The sequence below is a fragment of the Pestalotiopsis fici genome (genome assembly GCF_000516985.1).
Source record: "Pestalotiopsis fici W106-1 unplaced genomic scaffold PFICI_Scf_6, whole genome shotgun sequence".
In the NCBI taxonomy this organism is placed as follows: Eukaryota; Fungi; Ascomycota; class Sordariomycetes; order Amphisphaeriales; family Sporocadaceae; genus Pestalotiopsis; species Pestalotiopsis fici.
Genome location: NW_006917096.1, coordinates 763,320 through 781,658, shown reverse-complemented (window position 1 = coordinate 781,658; position 18,339 = coordinate 763,320). Strand labels below are relative to the sequence as shown.

The window sequence follows — 18,339 nt, the reverse complement described above, 5'->3', positions numbered from 1 at the left end:
CCGGTGCTTACCACGCCCGAGCGAGGTGCAGATCCCGAAATGAAACTTGGAGGCCAGGCAGATTTCCAAAAGTGCCGTGCCGTTGGTTACACAGGCAAATGCACCTTTGCGGTTGGGGCCGCTCACCGCGCCAACGACTAACTATATAGGTACATACCTATGTAGGTACCCGAGTACACTGAAGGTCAGCGGGGATGCCGTTTCCGGTGCTCATGTAATAAGCCCAGCGCGCCCTCGTCCCTATATGAGGTACATTATAGGTATCCTTGCACCCTTGCAGCCTTATGGGATGCCTCCCTAGGTACCTAGGTAGGTACATTGAACGTTTGGCGTTTGGAGGAAAATTGTGATGTTCTCTGTGATCGTCGCCCGACTGTGCCGCAATATAGCACGCAATCTACCCTGAACGACTCAGGCAACAGCACCGGCCAGTCAGAGCCTTATTCCTCCAGGTATTGGTGTCAGAGCCTCGACAAAGTCAGTTGCGAATACGTTGGCAGGATATTGAGCATTGGGATTATCACCGAAATTTTGGTTTAATGCGATTGAAGTCCAGGTACGTAAGTAGCCAAGGCGGGGCAGCGACAGGCAGAGAGCGGATGGATTGCACATATGAACTAAAAACTAAGGAAATGGTTTTTTTTTCTCCCGGTACAACACCCAAACTTTTGAGAATGTACCATACACGACCAGTATCTCATAAACGAATCGTTGAAATAGAGATAATCCTAACTCCATGTATACAAGATTGAAAGCAAATCCCTTCCAAGGTAACCTACAGTCTTCCGGAGATTGCGTAAGGATATCTAATTACGACTATCCGCCACTCTTGTTGACCATCAGTGCCGACTCTTGACACTAGCAGGAGCTTTTTGACTGTCCACCCAAACCTTTGACCAAAGCCTTTTGAATGAACATCTTTACACCCTCAGATATTCTCCTGTGAATACATCCAAGGATGCTGGCGGCTATGTTGGTCATCCGCAATATTCTGTACACTGGAGTCTTCAACCGCTGTGAAACGTGTAGTCTGGACGATCTCTCCGGCTTGGGGGCTCATATCGCTGTTGTCCCCAGATGGCAAGTTCCCAGTATCTCTTGTTCTGTACTGTTCAGGCAATGGCGGTACTTGTGGAAAGCTTGTTTTCTCTAGCGAGTTGTCATGGCGAGAAAAGTTGGATCTGGACCGCTTCCGAGTTCCGAGTGATGAGCCATCTTTACTCGAGCTTCCAGATGATACCAGCTTTCTAACCGAGGACCCGGCCCACGATTTTAGATTCGACACGAGCCCTTGCAATTCCGTATTGCTGAAGATCTTCGGAATTGCTGGACCACAGAAAATAATGAAGGCGCAGGTCACCTCGCCGAGGCACCAAAGTGCGAGCGTGGAGAACGTATATGTGACATCCGCGGATTTGTAAAACTTAAGGGAAGCTCCCAAGCGGAAGCCTGCTGCAATGCAGGCACTACGAATGTCAGTACATGTTCAGTACTCATTGCACATGGCGGTTCGGTTCGAGCGTCAAGAAATCTTACTTACAGAACGCCCACTCCAAAGAGAAATGAGATTCCGAGTTTCTTCTGAGTACGCATGTTGAGTGACCAGATAACTCGTTGAGGCAACAAGAAAATGGTTATGTCGAAAAACAGATTGACGGCAGATATAGCCACTGCTACGCCGACTGTGTTGAGGCATTTACCAGCTATCAGAGGATTCCAATTCCTCTCGAATGGTGTACAAGCTGTAAGCTCGACTATGATCATTGAGACATAGAACAAGACGTGCACAGCAAGAACCAGATTGCTGATCCACCAAAACGCATCGCGGGTTCCCATCGGTACGAAGATGGAGGTCCACTCGAGGAGTATCGCTGATTTGATGAGTAGGAGGACGCAGAAATAAATGATCAGGCCCTGGAAGAGCACCTAACAAGACATCAGCATATTATATGACAAAAAGACTGTAGAGGGGCGGGTACCTGATTGACAGCTGGATAGTCTTGGAGACGTAGATCCCACATATCAACAAACCAGCCGTAGGAATTGAGGAGCCTGATAAATACTTCAACGAACGCTAGATAAAGCGCCTGGCAAATAGTCAGTGATTCATCCGCCAGCGTGTTTTTGGGATCTGAGAGGGCATACAAATGCCGCAAGGCCGAGAGCTGTAGAATATTAGCCACTATTTCATCTGCCCATCTGCGCACCTATGAATGCAAGTCCGACTTACCGTCATGCAATGTGAATCTCTTCAGGATAATGCGAGAATAGATCCTCATGATCATGAAAAGCGATGTGATGACAGTTACAAGGACCACAACCGCTCGCACTAGACCATTTTGATTTGATGGATCATCGAAGTTGGGTTCAGTGCCAGTGGGAGGCACGCCGGCTGGCCCAGTCAGCGTGCTCGATCCGACTTGAATATTGTTTGTTGGAGCCATATGGAACTATAATTTTGGTAGAGAAAAGATGGAAGAAGAAGAAAGCACACACAAAAAACTTGCTCTCGATGATTCTGATGACGGAACGTCAATCAATGTCTCTCGGTCTATGGGCTTGAGCAGGATATGTTGGGTTAATGGGTAAGCCGGTAGTGCAATTGAACGAAGAGGAGCTCAAGACAGGTTGAAAAGGGTGGCATGAATGTAATTTAGACGAACCAGCCAGTAGGGCTGTGAGATGTGTGTCTACCCTGCCCACCGTGTCCTGCATATTGTGTAAAGCAGCCAATGGAGAATATGGATTTGTAGCAGGCTGAGAACATCACATAAGCCTAGGGTCGCATCGACACCCTTTGGAGCTCATACTGCATAGGACGCGACTCATGACCAACCAACGGCGCAGAATGCATACCTCACTTCTCTTGGGTAAGACAGTCAAGGAGTGTGCGATCCGGAAGGGTTGCGTGGGGGCGACACAAGGCTTGTGCACCCCGGAGCTACCAAATATTGATGCAGACTGCCCGCACACTGCAACCTTCTCCCATTTCGGTAAACGGTTGTCTATCAAAGGCAAATGTCATGGGGCAGAACCGTCATGGCAGGGGCTTACTGGAGCGACGCCGTATATCGCCGACTTTGGGCAGGACGCCAACCTTTGCAATGCTGCCCTATGACCCGCAGCACAGCGGAAGAGCTAACAAACGGCCCGTTGCGTCAACCACTATGTACCCCAAACTGCCCGCATAAGCGGGAAAAGCATTCTGTATGTCGCTTACGAATACAACACAGCCAGCCAATCGCTCTCTGACAAGGCTGAAAGCCGCCCCAGAAAGTTCAATATTGGCTAATAATATAATGTTCTACGAAGAGAAGCGGTTGAACATCGTATCAACCATATTATCTGTGCGTGTAACAACGACCACGCGGCTCTGGTATCTCTACATCGAAAAGATTTTCTACATCAAATGTGGAGCAGACCTTTCGGATGTTGCCACGGAAAAGCGCGTCATGACCAATACGACTCGCGCAAGAGCGCAGCGGGATTTGGAAATGAGCTGAGTAGTATGTGCTAGCCAAAAAGAGGGTTGCTGTTGCTACCCATGTCGATTCATATGTCCAGATTCGGAAACCGCAGCACGGATCACAACACCGGAAGTTATCTTTTTGTCGAGTTCGGTGAGATGAAGCCACGGCAGTGCACGTCACTTTGACGAATCGATCTTGGTTGCAATCAAAGTCTTGCGTGCATTGTATTCGTTGCTCCTCGGCTCTTGATGCCCCGGACTTGGAGGATGGCTAGGTATTGATGTTCTCCAAAGCCTAAGCAAAGGACGTATGGAAGTTGTGATAATGGAAGCAACTAATAGCCTGGTAGAGAGCACGGAGTCTCTAACTATAAGTATTTGAGAGCCGTATACTCTCCTACAAAGCTTGACTTACTATAATTGGCACTCTTCACTACTTGAAACATTAAGCCAGAGAACCAATCCGCTTTTTGATTTATTTTTCCTTCCCTCACTCTCAGCAGTCCTTCTGTCAGACTAAGCTTCGTCTGGTACAGGCAACATGACCAGTTCAAACGGAAATACAAGTCATTGGAATGGTGAAAGTTCCGTCCCAGACAAATTGCTCTCGATCATGGACGACGATCCTGTATGCGTTGTCGGCATAGGTAGTTCCAAACACTCTCTTCAGCCCCCAGAGAACCTTTGGTTAATTTCTTTATTGTAAAGCTTGCCGGCTTCCTGGAGACGTCCGGTCACCTTCAGATATGTGGGATTTTCTTGTGGACAAGAAATCCGCCCAAGGAAGAGTTCCAGCTGCGAGGTTCAACATAGATGGGTTCCATTGCACAAATGATGGGCGTCCAGGAGTTATAGCGGCCGACGGCGGCTACTTCTTGAACGAAGATGTCCGCCTGTTTGACAATGACTTCTTCGGAATCAACAACCTCGAGGCAAAATCAAGTAAGTGATGACAAACTCGGGAGATTTCCGGCTTTTGTCATTCCTTACAGTTATCAGATCTTATTCTGTCCGGAACTACAGATGTCCTGACAGGCGTTTATAGTGGATCCCCATCAGCGCAAACTTCTTGAAATCACTTATGAGTGTCTTGAAAGTGCCGGCATCTCGATGGAGAACGCGAGTAACTCAAACACTGGCGTTTACGTGAGCAACTTCACGGTCGATTTCACCAACATGCACTTTCGAGATCCAGATTACATGCATCGATACAGCTCGACCGGCTCCAATATGGCGATCCTCGCTAACAGGATCAGCCACGTTTTCAATTTCCATGGTCCCAGGTAAGCCTTCAACCATTTGCAGATTGGCGAGCCTTACTTGACTAAACTCACACTTAGCCTGGCTGTTAACACGGCCTGCTCATCCTCGTTCTACTGCTTGCATACCGCTGTCCAGGCGCTGCAAACCGGCGATTGCGACGGTGCTGTTGTAGCCGGTGCGAACTTGATCATGAGCCCAGAAATGCACCTCGAGACCATGAAAGGAGGTGTATTATCTCCCACATCGACCTGTCATACCTTTGACGAGGCGGCAGATGGCTATGGACGAGCCGAAGGAATCAACGCCGTGTACCTCAAACGTCTATCAGCTGCAGTCAAGGACGGCAACAAAATTTGGGGCGTCATTCGGGGGACTGCAGTCAACTCGTAAGTCCATTAGCTGTGGGGGCTTGTTGAATCTTAGATGAACATCTCTGCTGCCTTTGGATAGTGGCTTCGTGCAATGACTAATCATGATAAACATCACTTCAGGAATGGGAAAACCACAGGGATCGCGCAACCGAGCGCAGCATTCCAGGAGGCTGTCATTCAAAAGGCGTACGCAAACGCCAAGCTTGATCCTCTCGGCACGGATTACGTTGAGTGCCACGGTACTGGAACTTCAGTTGGGGATGCCACAGAGGTCGAGGCACTCAGGCGGTGCTTCCCACCGCGGGAGGGAATGCCATTGATGATTGGCTCGGTGAGAACTCCAAAACGATGATGACGATTTTATTGCTAATAAATAATTAGGTCAAGACAAATTTTGGCCACAGCGAGGCGGCAAGTGGTCTGACATCACTCATCAAGGTTCTCCTTGCATTCGAGAATGACATGATACCACCTACTTATGGCTTGAAAAAGTTGAGCCCCAAATGTGAGTGCCAGCATTTTTTCCTTTACCTCACCCGTTAGGATATATACTCATGGTGTACAGTGCCTCTTGATTCAATGAATATGAAGGTTGTTACCCAGCCAGAGATGTGGCCCAGCTCGACCCGTCGTGCTAGCATCAACTGTTTCGGCTATGGAGGTGCGAACGCGCACACGATTGTGGAGTCCTTGGAGAGCTATCTGGGAACCCAGAAAGCGAGGAGGAGGATGCTCCACCCAGCCTCAGACAAGAAATTTGTCATTCCTTTGTCCGCAAAGTCAAGCGAGTCTCTGCAGCTACGCATGTCACAGATTTGGAATATGACCCAGTCGAGCTTGACCTCTCTCGAGGACCTGTCGTTCACGCTATCCCAGCGTATATACAATTTTGAACACAGAAAATGTCTCTTGGCAGATTCCACCACTCACGTCGAGGTTGGAGCCTCAGGAACCACCAAGTCCACACCAAGGCACAGCCTACCCGCGGCATTCATCTTCACTGGACAGGGCGCTCAGTATGCTGGAAGTACGTATTTATCTACCTAAAAACTGTGTTTTCTGTACTTTATACTGATAAACGACAGTGGCAAGCAATCTTATAGCCCAAAATCAAACTTTTTGCCAGACCATCAGACAGCTTGATCGCACGCTCCAGTCGCTTCCTGATGGACAGAAGCCAATGTGGACTTTGGAGCAAGAAATATCAAACTCCTCTACCGACAACGTCAACCGTGCTTCATACAGTCAGCCCCTCTGTACAGCTATACAGATTGGAATTGTTGACGTGTTGCGAGCTTGGGGAGTTTCCCCATCAGCCGTACTTGGCCACTCTTCGGGAGAAATTGCTGCAGCATATGCTGCAGGACTGCTCACTGCATCCCAAGCAATCATCGTGGCCTACTTGAGGGGCTACGCGGTTGAGAGCTTTTACGTTCCTGGGGCGATGCTGGCAGTCGGTCTGGGACAGCGAGCCGTTGAGTGCATCATACAAGAAAAGGATTTGAAGAAAGAAGTCTGCGTAGCCTGTATCAATGACTCAGAGAATGTCACGATAAGCGGCACCGAAGATGCGATCGAGATTTTGCACCTTGAGCTTCAGGCACAAGGGAAATTTGTACGACAGCTCGATACGGGGGGCAAAGCCTACCATTCTCATCTCATGAGAGACACCGGAGACCTCTATGAGCGCCTGATCACACCGTTCCTGGATTGCGCCACCCTTGCTTTGAGACACAACGCCAAAGTAGACATGTTTTCTACAGCAGGGAGCATCGCTCTGCATGCCGAAGAGTGCGCAAGTCCAACGTATTGGCGAAAGAATCTCGAAAACACCGTCCAATTCTCTTCTGCGTTGACACGGTTGGTTGAAGCTGGCGACTATCATCTGATCGAAATAGGACCTCATCATGCTCTGAAGGGCCCAGTCCTTCGTACTCTTGCCAGTAACAAGAAGAAGGACTTACCGTACAGTGTTACCTTGTCGAGGGACAGTGACAGCGACCTAGCCATGAAAATATTGGCTGGTAGTCTTTTTTCCCATGGTCACGAACTAGACTGGGCTGAGGTAAACGGCATCTCTGACGACGCCTCTGCCTTGGTCAACATTCCACCATACCCTTGGAACTACTCAAGCCCCCTTCTCTGGGAAGAGTCGCGTACCAGCTCTGACTTGCGAAACCGAAAGCATGTGCGACACGAGCTCATTGGATCACAGCAGCTTGCTGGAAGCGGGCTCCAGTGGGCCTGGCGAAATCTGCTTAGCCTGAACGAGATTCCGTGGCTTCGTGACCACAAGCTAGAGGCACAGATTGTCTTCCCCGCCGCTGGATACATCGCCATGGCAATTGAGTCATTCTCCCAAGTGCAGAGTGCTCCACAGAACGATCGGGGTTTCGAGCTGAGAGATGTAGCCATCAATAAAGCCTTGGTCATTCCGGACAACTCAGAGGCTGGAAACGAGGTTCTAGAGCTACACACTAATCTGAGGGCCTGCAGGATATCTTCTGCATCTACCTCGGACGAATGGTACGAGTTCTCGGTGTCCTCGTGGAGTCAAGGGGTGCAGCTACGGAGCACTGTGCCGGATATATCAGAACGGCGAATGCCCCAGAAAAGGAGGGTGCTGTTCTCCTCCAGACGAACGACAACTACGACAGGTGGAATATGAATAAGTGGTACCAAAAGCTACGCGAAGAGGGCTTGAACTTCGGTCCATCATTCCAGTCAGTAACAGGTCTCTCGACCCATGGAAGTAGGAAACAGCAGGCGGCTGTGGGCGAGACCAACCTGGAGTCTCCACCATCGACTGGGTCAGCGTACATGATACATCCCATCGCGATCGACGCTTGCATCCAAACAGCCATCTTTGGTTTTACGGGAGGCAACGTGGCCACTCTTGGGGCATGGATGCCTGTGTTCATTTCACAGTGTCACGTACAGCCTCCTCGTGCTGGGGAAACCAAAGCAACCATACATACACGGTCGGTGGCAACAGGCTTTACCAGGATGGTCCTCGATTGCACGCTCCGAGACGGCCGTGGGTATCCAGTACTGGACATGAAGGATGTCCGGACGTCGCGCTATCACGGCAGTATCGATCAAAGAGAGATTGATCAACGCCACCCATGCCTCCGGATTCATTGGAAACCGGACATAACACGTGTTGGTCCAGGCTCGGATACCGCATTGGCTCGGTACGTAAACAATGCCTTCCAGCAGGAGGAGGGAGACTCAATGAACGACATGAGGCAGAGTATCGTAACGATCCTCCTTGACCTAGTCGCACATAAAATGCCGAATATGCGTGCTTTGGAGCTCTCTGGTCTCTGCTCGTGCAAAACGAGGGAGTGGCTTGACCTTCTTGATCAGGATACGGACTTCCCTCGGTGCGGAAGCTGGCACCGTGGAAACGTCCTCGAGAATGGAGAAATTGAGGTGGAAAATGACTCGGAGGGCCTCTTCAATCTTGTCGTGGCCCTGGAGGTGGGTTTATTGAGCACAATCTAATCGCTTAGTACTTGCTGACCACACGCAGTATACCTCCTCGCACAATGGCTGGGTCAAAGAAATACTGAGCAGGATGAGCAGCAATCTGAGTTTCGTCATCGCTCGACGAACGCCGGAGCTGGTCAATGTTCTGATTTCCGCAAACTTCTCTGTCACCGACGTTGGATGCAACATTATCCTCGCAACTCGGAGTGCACAGAGCAGTTTTCCCAAAGGGAAAAAGGTAGTGCTGGTGGTAAGTTGAGGTAAAAGTGTTTTGTGAGTCCCTTGACTGATTTTCATAGTACCGTGAAAACTCTCCTGCAACTGATCAATTGACCGAAGCCTTGACGGCCTACTTCGAAAAGACGGTCGATGTTGGCCTCGTACAGAGGGTCTCCTTGACCGGTATACACTCGGCTGGTCTAGACCAGGAAACGTTCTGCATCTCTCTCCTGGAGCTAGAGAACGAGTTCTTGGCCTCGATGAACCCTGAAGACATGGATCTTTTGCGCGAGATGACTGGAAAGGTCTCTGATCTATCATGGATTACCGGCAGCAGTGGTCTGGAAGAGTCGAACCCTCGGCTCACCATGGCGCATGGCTTGTCACGGTCCCTCATGCTGGAACAGCCCTCGATGCGTTTCACGGTGGTAGACATCGGCCGTCATCGTGACTTCGAACAGACCATGGCGCTGACATGCAGCAACCTGCTTCAGGCATTCGTGGCCCAAGGCGACACGGACGATAAGGAATTCATACAGCGAGATGGCCTACTGTACATTAGTAGATTCGCCCCCGACAAAGATCTCAACACTCTGTTCCGCATGCGCCAGGAAGAGCGAGGCAAAGTACACACATGCAATGACACATTGCGAAATGCAGGGGTCTGCAGATTTGCAGTTGGTACGCCTGGGCTGATGGACTCTATTTACTTCAAGCAATTACGCGAGCCCCCTACGGACCTGCCGGGCGGGGCTGTTGACATTCAGATCAAGGCGGTCAGCCTGAATGCCAAAGACATATACAACCTGCACGGGCGACTGGACATACGAGGTGCCACCACGGCTTGCGAGTTCTCAGGGGAGGTGCTGAAGGTCGCTCACGATGTGGAACATCTCCAGGCGGGAGACCGAGTTGTGGCAATGGTGCCAAACTACTTCACCACTACCGAGCGAGTGCCGGCGTGGACGGTACAAAAGCTTCTCCCGGACGAAGATTTCGCCACACTGTCGACGATTCTGGTGCCCTACAGCACGGCGCTATACGCACTGCACGACTGCGCTCGTCTTTCCAAAGGGGAATCTATCCTAATCCATGCTGGTTCCGGCGCTCTCGGAATAGCTGCAATCAATGGTGAGTTGCCCTGCCCCAGATGTCCCCTGTTCCCGAAGCGCCCTTTGCCCATTTTATCCCTCGCGCCGTTGCGGTGATGATCATTGAAGAGTGGTCCCCTCTGGTCAAGAGCTAACCACGGCCGAATCCGCAGTGGCACAGAGGGCGGGAGCAACGGTTTACACGACCACGAGCTCAGATGTGAAGAAGAACTTTCTCGTGTCACAGTTTGGCATCAAGCCATCGCACATCTTCAGCTCTCGCGATTCGTCTTTCGTCCAGGGGATACACCTTGCCACGGCGGGGCGCGGCGTCGATGTTGTCCTGAACTCGCTGGTTGGCGATCTGATGCACGCGAGCTGGAGATGCATCGCCGACTTTGGCAGGTTCGTGGAAGTAAGCAAACGCGAACTCGTCGATGCAGGTCGGCTGGACATGATCATGTTCCAACGGAACGCGACGTTTACTGCTTTCGATCTCAGCGAGATGTTTCATTCCAACCACCCGGCCCAACTTTCAAAATATGCAAGGTCTCGTTCTCCGCCCTTTACCGATGGTTTGAATCGAGTATTATCTGACAGTTTGAGTAGAAACATGAAAACGGCTCTGGACTGGTACCGGTCTGGTAAAATAAAGACGAATCCTTTCAAGGTGTTCGACGTTTCTGATATAACCTCGGCATACCGCTATTTCTCATCGGCTGAGCGCATCGGCAAGGTTGTGGTTTCACTTGAGAATGGGCTGAGCCAGATACGAGTAAGCACCAAGTCCACGGTCGCTTCGTTCCTTGATCGTTTTATAACGCCCTCTAGGTCTCTCCGCCAAGATACCAATCGCTCTTGGATCCCAGCAAAGTATACCTGCTTGTAGGGTGTTTGGGTGGTCTTGGGAGAAGCATCAGTCGCTGGATGGCAACGCGGTAGGACCACTCCTCCATATCGATGACCATGGTTGTTGCGTGGTATTTACTGAACATTCACTCTCCAGCGGTGCTCGACGCCTTGTTTTCCTGGGAAGGTCGGGCTGTGACAGTCCATCCGCACAAAGGCTGGTGTCCCTTCTCGAGGACGCAGACGTGAAGGTGAAGGTCGTAAAGGGAGACGTGACACGATGTGACGATGTGCTCGAGGCTGTCGAGGCCTGCAAGGCCTTGGGCGGGCCGATCGGCGGCGTGATACAGGCTGCGATGGGCCTCCAGGAGGCGCTCTTCTCCCGCATGTCGAACGATGCGTGGCATCAGGGAATCGATGCCAAGTGGGCGGGCACCTGGAACCTACATAACGCCATTGACGGTTGCGATGATGATCTCGACTTCTTCTTCATGACATCCTCCATTTCGGGGACGGTGGGCATCGCTACGGAGGCAAACTACTGCGCATCCAACGGCTTCCTTGACGCGTTTGCACGCTGGAGGCGGGAGCAGGGCAAGCCTGCCGTCTCAGTCGGTCTGGGAATGGTTTCGGAAGTCGGATATCTGCATGAAAACCCGAAGATCGAAGCCATCCTGCTGCGGCGAGGTATCTACCCACTGAACGAGGAGGACTTTCTCCAGATCGTCGATTTTGGCATTACCAGTTCTGCGAATCTCGACCTCGCGCAAGCGCACATCTTGACGGGCTTGGAGTCGCTCGGCCTTCAGAATCTGATGGCGAAAGGCTTTGATGTCAACAATCTCCCCTTCCAGGATCCGCGCGCGAGCATCGTGGCACATGCTCTGGAAGTCCAAAACCTGACGCGCACCGCACATCATGCAGGAAAAAAAGGTCGCTTTGCGGCGAGCTCTGCAGTGTGGGCCGAGGAGGCTCAACAAACAGGGTTGGACTCGCTGTCAACGGCCACGGATGCAAAGTCGCACCGGGACGCCGTACTGAAGGTTATTCAGAAGCAATTCTCGAATCTCATCCTCACGCCGCTGGATGCCATATTGGTCACGAAACCCCTGGCCCAGTTCGGCGTGGACAGTATGATCGCTTCCGAGTTTAGGACCTGGTTTTGGGCCACGTTCAAGATTGATGTACCGTTTCTAGATCTTCTTAGTGCCACTCGCTCGCTGTCTTCGCTTGCGGACTCTGTTGTGGAGAAACTGCGGCAGGCTTGACAAGGGCGGATCGATTGCTCACGGGTGGTTCGGTCAGGGGTTTCGGAAGAATGACCAGTTCTTTGCGTTGTCATTTTTCTCGATTATGACATAGAGAAGTGTAGAATAATATTTCATTTCAGTTTTATATTAACTCTTTGCGTCAACGCAGCCGGGGGAAGCCGCATTTTCGCCAATGAGGGGCAGAAAATGGTACAAGGCATGAGAAAAGGCATAGAATTGTAGGATTGGGTCAAGGACGCGTCAGAGGATGGCCTCGAAACTTTTTTCAATGACATACAGAGAGTAGTGGACGGGGCTTAGAGGTTGAAGGCACCTGCATTTCTTGCGTTTCAAGCACTCAATATCTTCCGACGGGCTTTGCAGTCCGAAAGGGGTTCCAAGTCTAGGATAGCGGCCGAAGCTGTTATTCAAGTATGGAAAAGTAGATCGTTCATCTCTGTAATGTATAATAGTTGATTCGCCATGAAACGGCTCGAGCAAGTCTGTGGATGAGACGCTGAAATGAGTTGCCTTGCGTTGGTAGCCAAGTGGTCTATAATGCTTCCAAGTGGTCTGTAATGTTTCTTCCAATAGTAACAGTCAGGCCACAATCAAGCGCGGATAAACGCATAGACGCATATTCAAACTGATGGACTTGAGCGTATTTTGTCCCATTTATGCTATTGAGCCGAAATTATTATGATCACAGTGGTGCAGCGGAATCGGTGCATGAGCCCATGATAGTAGTCCTGCACTGTCTGGTCTGCGAAGTGCAAGAATAGCCCACCATCTTACAAGCATCGTTTCTAGTATATGACCTGTGTGATCTAACAACGTCATGAGAGACGGAACTAGAGATAGACGCATTTCGCTCGGGGACGATGATTGGTCCGTCGCTTCGACCAGGAAACTGGCTATTGGAAGTGCAAAGCCGCAATTTCGATCCTTTGGTCCTGACACGCGGTCTTTGATCTTTCCGCTTTTCCGACTAATAAACCAAAATTTCAGCATCTTATGTTTGGAAGTACGTCTTCCAGCAATTCCACGAAGACCTGCCCAGTGGCGACGGCTCAAGTTCTGACTGACGATGGAATGACACCGCTTCAGTCCATTAACTACCTCGGCCACGACCATCATATCAAGATTAACATTCTCAAACGACGAATCCGTTAGATGTTGATCATATTTATCCTATATAAGTGCCCACTGACGGACTGTAATAGTGGGTTGCTACTTACAGCACTTCACCTCACTCAGCGAAACCATAGCTTCCGCCGCGACAAACATACGGTAGGAAGCACTCGAATTTGATTCTTGTCAAAGCTCAAGTGTCAAGCTCTTGTCACGTATATCGCTGATTTGATTAGACATGAAGAAGGATCTATACTCTCAACACGAAAGACAAAATTCCTGCAGTTGGTCTCGGGACCTGGCAATCAAAGCCGAACGAGGTGCGAGCAGCGGTCGAAGCTGCCCTACGAATCGGTTACAGACATATTGATGCTGCCGCGGCCTATGGCAACGAAGCCGAAGTCGGCGACGGCATCCGTAGTTCCGGAGTCCCGAGAAGCGATATCTGGCTGACGACCAAGTTGTACAACTAATGGCAGACTCGCGTTGCCGAGGCGCTGGATAAGTCCCTAGAAGCACTGGGCACTGATTATGTTGATCTATATCTCATTCATTGGCCTCCTCGACCGACCCGGCCGACCTCAAGAAGCATTTGCTTGACTGGGAATATGTGAAGACGTGGCGTAACCCGCGTTCAATCCCATCACAAAGCAAAACTACCCGAGATAAGTACCACACTGCTAATTATGAAAACCGCATTCCGATACGCATCGCCTAGGAAGAGCTTAATGGAGAGCATAGCTGTAGTTACTCGGGGCCGTAAATACCTGTTTTGATATATGAAAGAGTAATAATGACCAAGCTGTTTACCGGCACCCTTAAAAACCCATAAAACTTACTTCGATACTTGTTGGACACGATCTGGCCTTTTTGAGTTGCTATGAAAGGGCTGTAATAACCCACACAGGCCTCGAAAAGGCAGAGGGAAGTGAAGCACAATGCTTCTGATTCACCTAATCCAGTTACCACAAGGCTGAGCCCGGAGACCATCAAAAGATACCGAGAACTATAGAGCCGATTAATCGTCCAGGTAAATCTTTGCGATAAAAGCCTGAAGATCATAGAGCTTAGCATCATTATTGACATAAAGTTAGCGAAAATCAGTCCGAATGGTGCGGGAGCACCAGCGTTCATCCGGGTCGAGACAATTGCTGCCGGCCAAAAGTAGATCACGATGTAGATTATCGACTCGAAAATGCAGACCACCATGACCAGCCATGGAACCTGAGGATCTGGTATCAATTAGAGAGATCGCTCAGATATCGTTATGACTTACCCCAAGTACCACGGATGAGTCTGATGGTGTCTAGAATCTCGTGATACATATTCAGCGTATGGTGACCATAGTTCTCAGTCTGTGAACATATTAGAGGGATTTTCTAATGAAGACGTTCTTCACATCCTTCCACATACCCATCTACATTGTATGAGTAGAGCGCTGAACATAAGAAGAACTGCGCTAGCAATGAATGGCGACTTCGTAGAACCCGTTTTCGCAACAAGGCATTGGCTGAATACCCCAGATCCTATCGCGATCAAGCCATTAAGGATGGATAGAAGCGAGAACATATTGGTCGAGATGTTTTCCCTCTCTATGGAATTATTGCACAGCCGATCAAGCTCACTGAGGAACCATGGCTCGAAGACACTGTAGAGTAGAGTAGTCCCGACACCGCCGAAAAGGCGTCCAGCGAACAAAACTCGGAGATCGTGTACTAGCACGGTCACACAGGACAGTACTGAGAAGACACAATAACCAAGACACGCCTTTTTCCTTCCGTATCTATCAGCAAGGCTACCGATGAAAGTTGCAGACAACCCGGCAGCCGCAAAGCCCGCGGCGGAAAGCCTGCCGACTGTTTTGTCCGGCAAGCCATGAGCTTCCCTGTATACAGCATAGAAGAAAGAGCCTTGGAGCCAGTCTGCGCCCAACACAAGGGCATAAATGAGCATGAAATTAAGACCCAGGCGTGATTTCGCGGCGCTACCGCTGAAAATTTCAACAGTGACGTGATTTTGTATAAGGAGTAGGTACAGCACTATTGAATTTGCCAAAGTAATCGCGCAGAGGGAATTAAGATACAGATCCATGGCCTTATCAAGAGTGGAGAATGGGATTGGGACTTTAAGTAAGAAATGACAGCGGAAAATAGAGGTCGCGTTTAGCAATGAATCGGAGGTCAACAACGACGGCATGACGCCACATGTTATACGCAATGCGCCAAATGCTGGCAGGTAAGAAGCTTGGCTTGCTGCTAATGCGATGGCTATAAAATGGCTATGAAAGTAATTTGTCGGGGAAGAGCTGGTAAGATCCGCTCGGATACGATGCCCCTGGATAGGATGATGTACCAAATTGCTCGAAGGGTCATGCATCATTATCCTGTAGTGGCGTTTTAACTCTTCGAGTCGTGTATTTCATGACCTACTCTGGCAGAGTCAGAAGGATTCAAGCTAATGTGGGACTGCATAAGCAGTGCATCAATAACGTTGAGTGACACCCTACACCGCTGATCTTGGCGTCAAGGTGGTCTCGTGTCGCGCGTCTTGTTAAGATAAAATGTTTTTTTTTTCTTTTCTGTTTTCTTTCCTATAGCCTTGTATATTGTAAGTACCATCATTGAATATTGAAGGGCCAAGGCTATATTATGGTGTTTCGTAGGAATGTTCGGAAGCAGAATTTAATACATAACTACACGGGGTTATATCGCTTCAAAAAAGGAAATTCAAAAATTTCAATCGTGTAGCGTGAGACTCAGACTTTTTATCCGATCACAGTCAAAATGCTCATTCATCTTCCACGTTCACGGCTATCTTGTGTCTCGCTTGTTGCGATAGCTTTGGGGTTATTGTATATGATTTACATTCGTTACCAGACACACGACACTCGAGAGAGGTAAGATACTCACATCCTAGAGGCGGATGTCCATCATCTATAGTTTGCCTCGTCTATAGTGACATTCTTATGTACACGCTCTAAGATTTATTTGGTGCGCAACTGATATACAGTAGGACTACGACAGAGGTTTTTTCATTCATCTATCAAGCTGGTATATGGGGCGAGTCTACAACAGAAACGCCCTTCAACTCCGGTTCAGGGTCTCATAATATGGGAATTGTGGATCCATATGTGTTGAATGTCCGGTCTTTCATCAAAGACACATTTTCGAAGGCGCCGGATGCCGTCGATCTCGGGTGCGGCGATTTCAACGTTGGACGACGAATTCGCAGTGCCGCAGACCATTACGTTGCCTGCGATGTCGTTCCCGCCATGATTGAGTACAATCGGGTCGCTTACGCGGTCGAAGACGTTGATTTTCGAGTCCTTGATATCGTCACCGCTGAGCTACCGCCAGGAGACGTAGTGTTTATCCGGCAGGTACTACAACATCTTAGCAACAAGCAAATCTCAGATTTTCTTCCGAAACTGGGCCAGTATCAGTGGGCAATCATAACGGAGCATATACCTTTCGATGACCCCTTTACACCAAACCATGATATACTTACCGGAAACGTTAGAGTGATGTTCAATTCAGGTGTTGAGCTTACGGAGCCGCCATTCAACTTGGTATATTATGACAAGAAGGTCTTATGCGAATTGCGCGCGAAGGACGGTAGGATCAGGACGGTGGCGTATCAGCTACAAGATACGAACCAACGAAGCTAGGATACGTTGGGTAGGATGATTTAGACTTTCACCGACATATATACATGAAACTACAAATCCGTGCTCAGCTCCCCAGATCAGCAAACAAACCAATACCCGAACGGGGTATAGTCTACTACTTTTTCTCCCTTCTCGATGGATTTATATATCCTTGACCGTTCATTTTGGGATCTAGATGCTACCAGGGTGGTTTGAAGGCGTAAGCGATCGCTGAGTGGCAAAGTAATCGACGTGAGTGGGGTTATGGCGCGGTACTCACAAAGTACTGAAAGCTTCACAAGCCATTCGAGGAAAGACGTGCCATATGTTCACACACAAAGAGACAGTACGAGTAGCTTCCCTAGGATGAGAGTCAGATGCTACACCTCTCGATCTTCATTGGCTCAGATGACTGCAAATGCTCAGGCTGTGTGACGAAAAGCATTATTTATCTGACCGTCTAGTCGATGCAAGGATGACCAGGGTTTCTTGCAATGTTCTCGGTGCCGTGTGCATACATCAACATCTCCTGTAGCTTACCTGCATGGTATGATTATGTAGCACGAGACTGTGTGAGATTGTAACGTCTTCTTCGTTGGAACGGTAAGGCTGTGATGCCGCTCTCTTCAAGAAGGGCTACACTTATGCGGGGTCTAATTGTAACTCTGACATTTGATTGGTACTGTGAATGATGTACAACAATGTTATGGTTTAGCACAACCTTGGTGTTATACGAGAAAACGTGTTGCACTTTTCACGAGGTCACTGCATTAGCTCTTACGTATCAGATCCTGGACCTTAGAGCTACGAGCAAGAGATGGTGTTTCTATAGGATCATTCTTTGCATCTTAATATTGCAGGGCCTTATTCTGCAAGCCCATCCGTTCCTGGTCGACAAGTACTGTAATACAACACGTGATAGGGATGATACCCTTGTCAATGTAGGAATAAGCGGAGCGCTTCTCCACATTTGTATATATCTTTAACCATCCAACCTCTATTGGGAATAACTCAACTACCTAGTAATATAACGACTATCACCCATACCTATCATGTTTTTTCACAACTCTGCATAGATACATGCCTACAGCCTTTCCAAAATCAATAAAGAAAAAAAAAAGAATCCACTTGTTTTGCAGTGCTGCATCTCCTGTGTGCTTAGCAGCTGCATGCAACACTATACCCCCAAACCGGGTTCGGTATCATGAGAAAAGTGCCATAGCCCATAGAGGTGCAGTCTGGCTGCTTATGCAGGTCAGTCTCGGCCTATCGTGTCTTCTACACAGCCTTGGTGCGTCAAGCATGCCGACCAACTGACGCTTCTTTACCGCCATGACAAAGGGCGAAGCTCCTTGTCATCATACGTGAAGATCTGAATGAGTGTTGCTGCCGGATGTAGCGTTGTGTTGCGGGGAAATTAGGATATAGTCCTAGGCCGAAGTGTCGCATAGGTGCCCACTGTTCCCTACTCGCTGGCCTTTGGTCTGGCAGGAAGCCATATCAAAGCGGTTGCTATGCGGGCCAACGGGGTCCCGATGGCAAAACGACACGAGGTGCG

At 49.4% G+C, this 18,339-nt stretch overlaps 4 protein-coding genes across 4 annotated transcripts; 2 read left to right on the top strand and 2 right to left on the bottom strand.

Moving 5' to 3' along the window:
* Positions 1-928: 928 nt before the first annotated feature.
* Positions 929-2,444, bottom strand: PFICI_08707 (uncharacterized protein; the record flags this gene model as incomplete). Its single annotated transcript, XM_007837288.1, has 5 exons — positions 929-1,466; positions 1,541-1,926; positions 1,980-2,087; positions 2,146-2,165; positions 2,231-2,444. 5 exons carry the CDS (start codon positions 2,442-2,444, stop codon positions 929-931), a joined length of 1,266 nt encoding a protein of 421 aa, XP_007835479.1.
* A 1,566-nt stretch (positions 2,445-4,010) lies between these two features.
* On the top strand, positions 4,011-12,022 carry PFICI_08706 (uncharacterized protein; the record flags this gene model as incomplete). Its single annotated transcript, XM_007837287.1, has 15 exons — positions 4,011-4,116; positions 4,178-4,411; positions 4,515-4,752; positions 4,810-5,118; positions 5,224-5,434; positions 5,485-5,608; positions 5,669-6,130; positions 6,189-7,564; positions 7,600-8,586; positions 8,639-8,845; positions 8,895-9,945; positions 10,079-10,454; positions 10,515-10,680; positions 10,737-10,843; positions 10,912-12,022. The coding sequence occupies 15 exons, from the start codon at positions 4,011-4,013 to the stop codon at positions 12,020-12,022; spliced, it is 7,065 nt and encodes a 2,354-aa protein (XP_007835478.1).
* A 2,203-nt stretch (positions 12,023-14,225) lies between these two features.
* PFICI_08705 (uncharacterized protein) lies at positions 14,226-15,226 on the bottom strand (the record flags this gene model as incomplete). Its single annotated transcript, XM_007837286.1, has 3 exons — positions 14,226-14,359; positions 14,412-14,490; positions 14,549-15,226. The coding sequence occupies 3 exons, from the start codon at positions 15,224-15,226 to the stop codon at positions 14,226-14,228; spliced, it is 891 nt and encodes a 296-aa protein (XP_007835477.1).
* Positions 15,227-16,244: 1,018 nt separating this feature from the next.
* Positions 16,245-16,802, top strand: PFICI_08704 (uncharacterized protein; the record flags this gene model as incomplete). Its single annotated transcript, XM_007837285.1, has 1 exon — positions 16,245-16,802. One exon carries the CDS (start codon positions 16,245-16,247, stop codon positions 16,800-16,802), a length of 558 nt encoding a protein of 185 aa, XP_007835476.1.
* Positions 16,803-18,339: the final 1,537 nt, after the last annotated feature.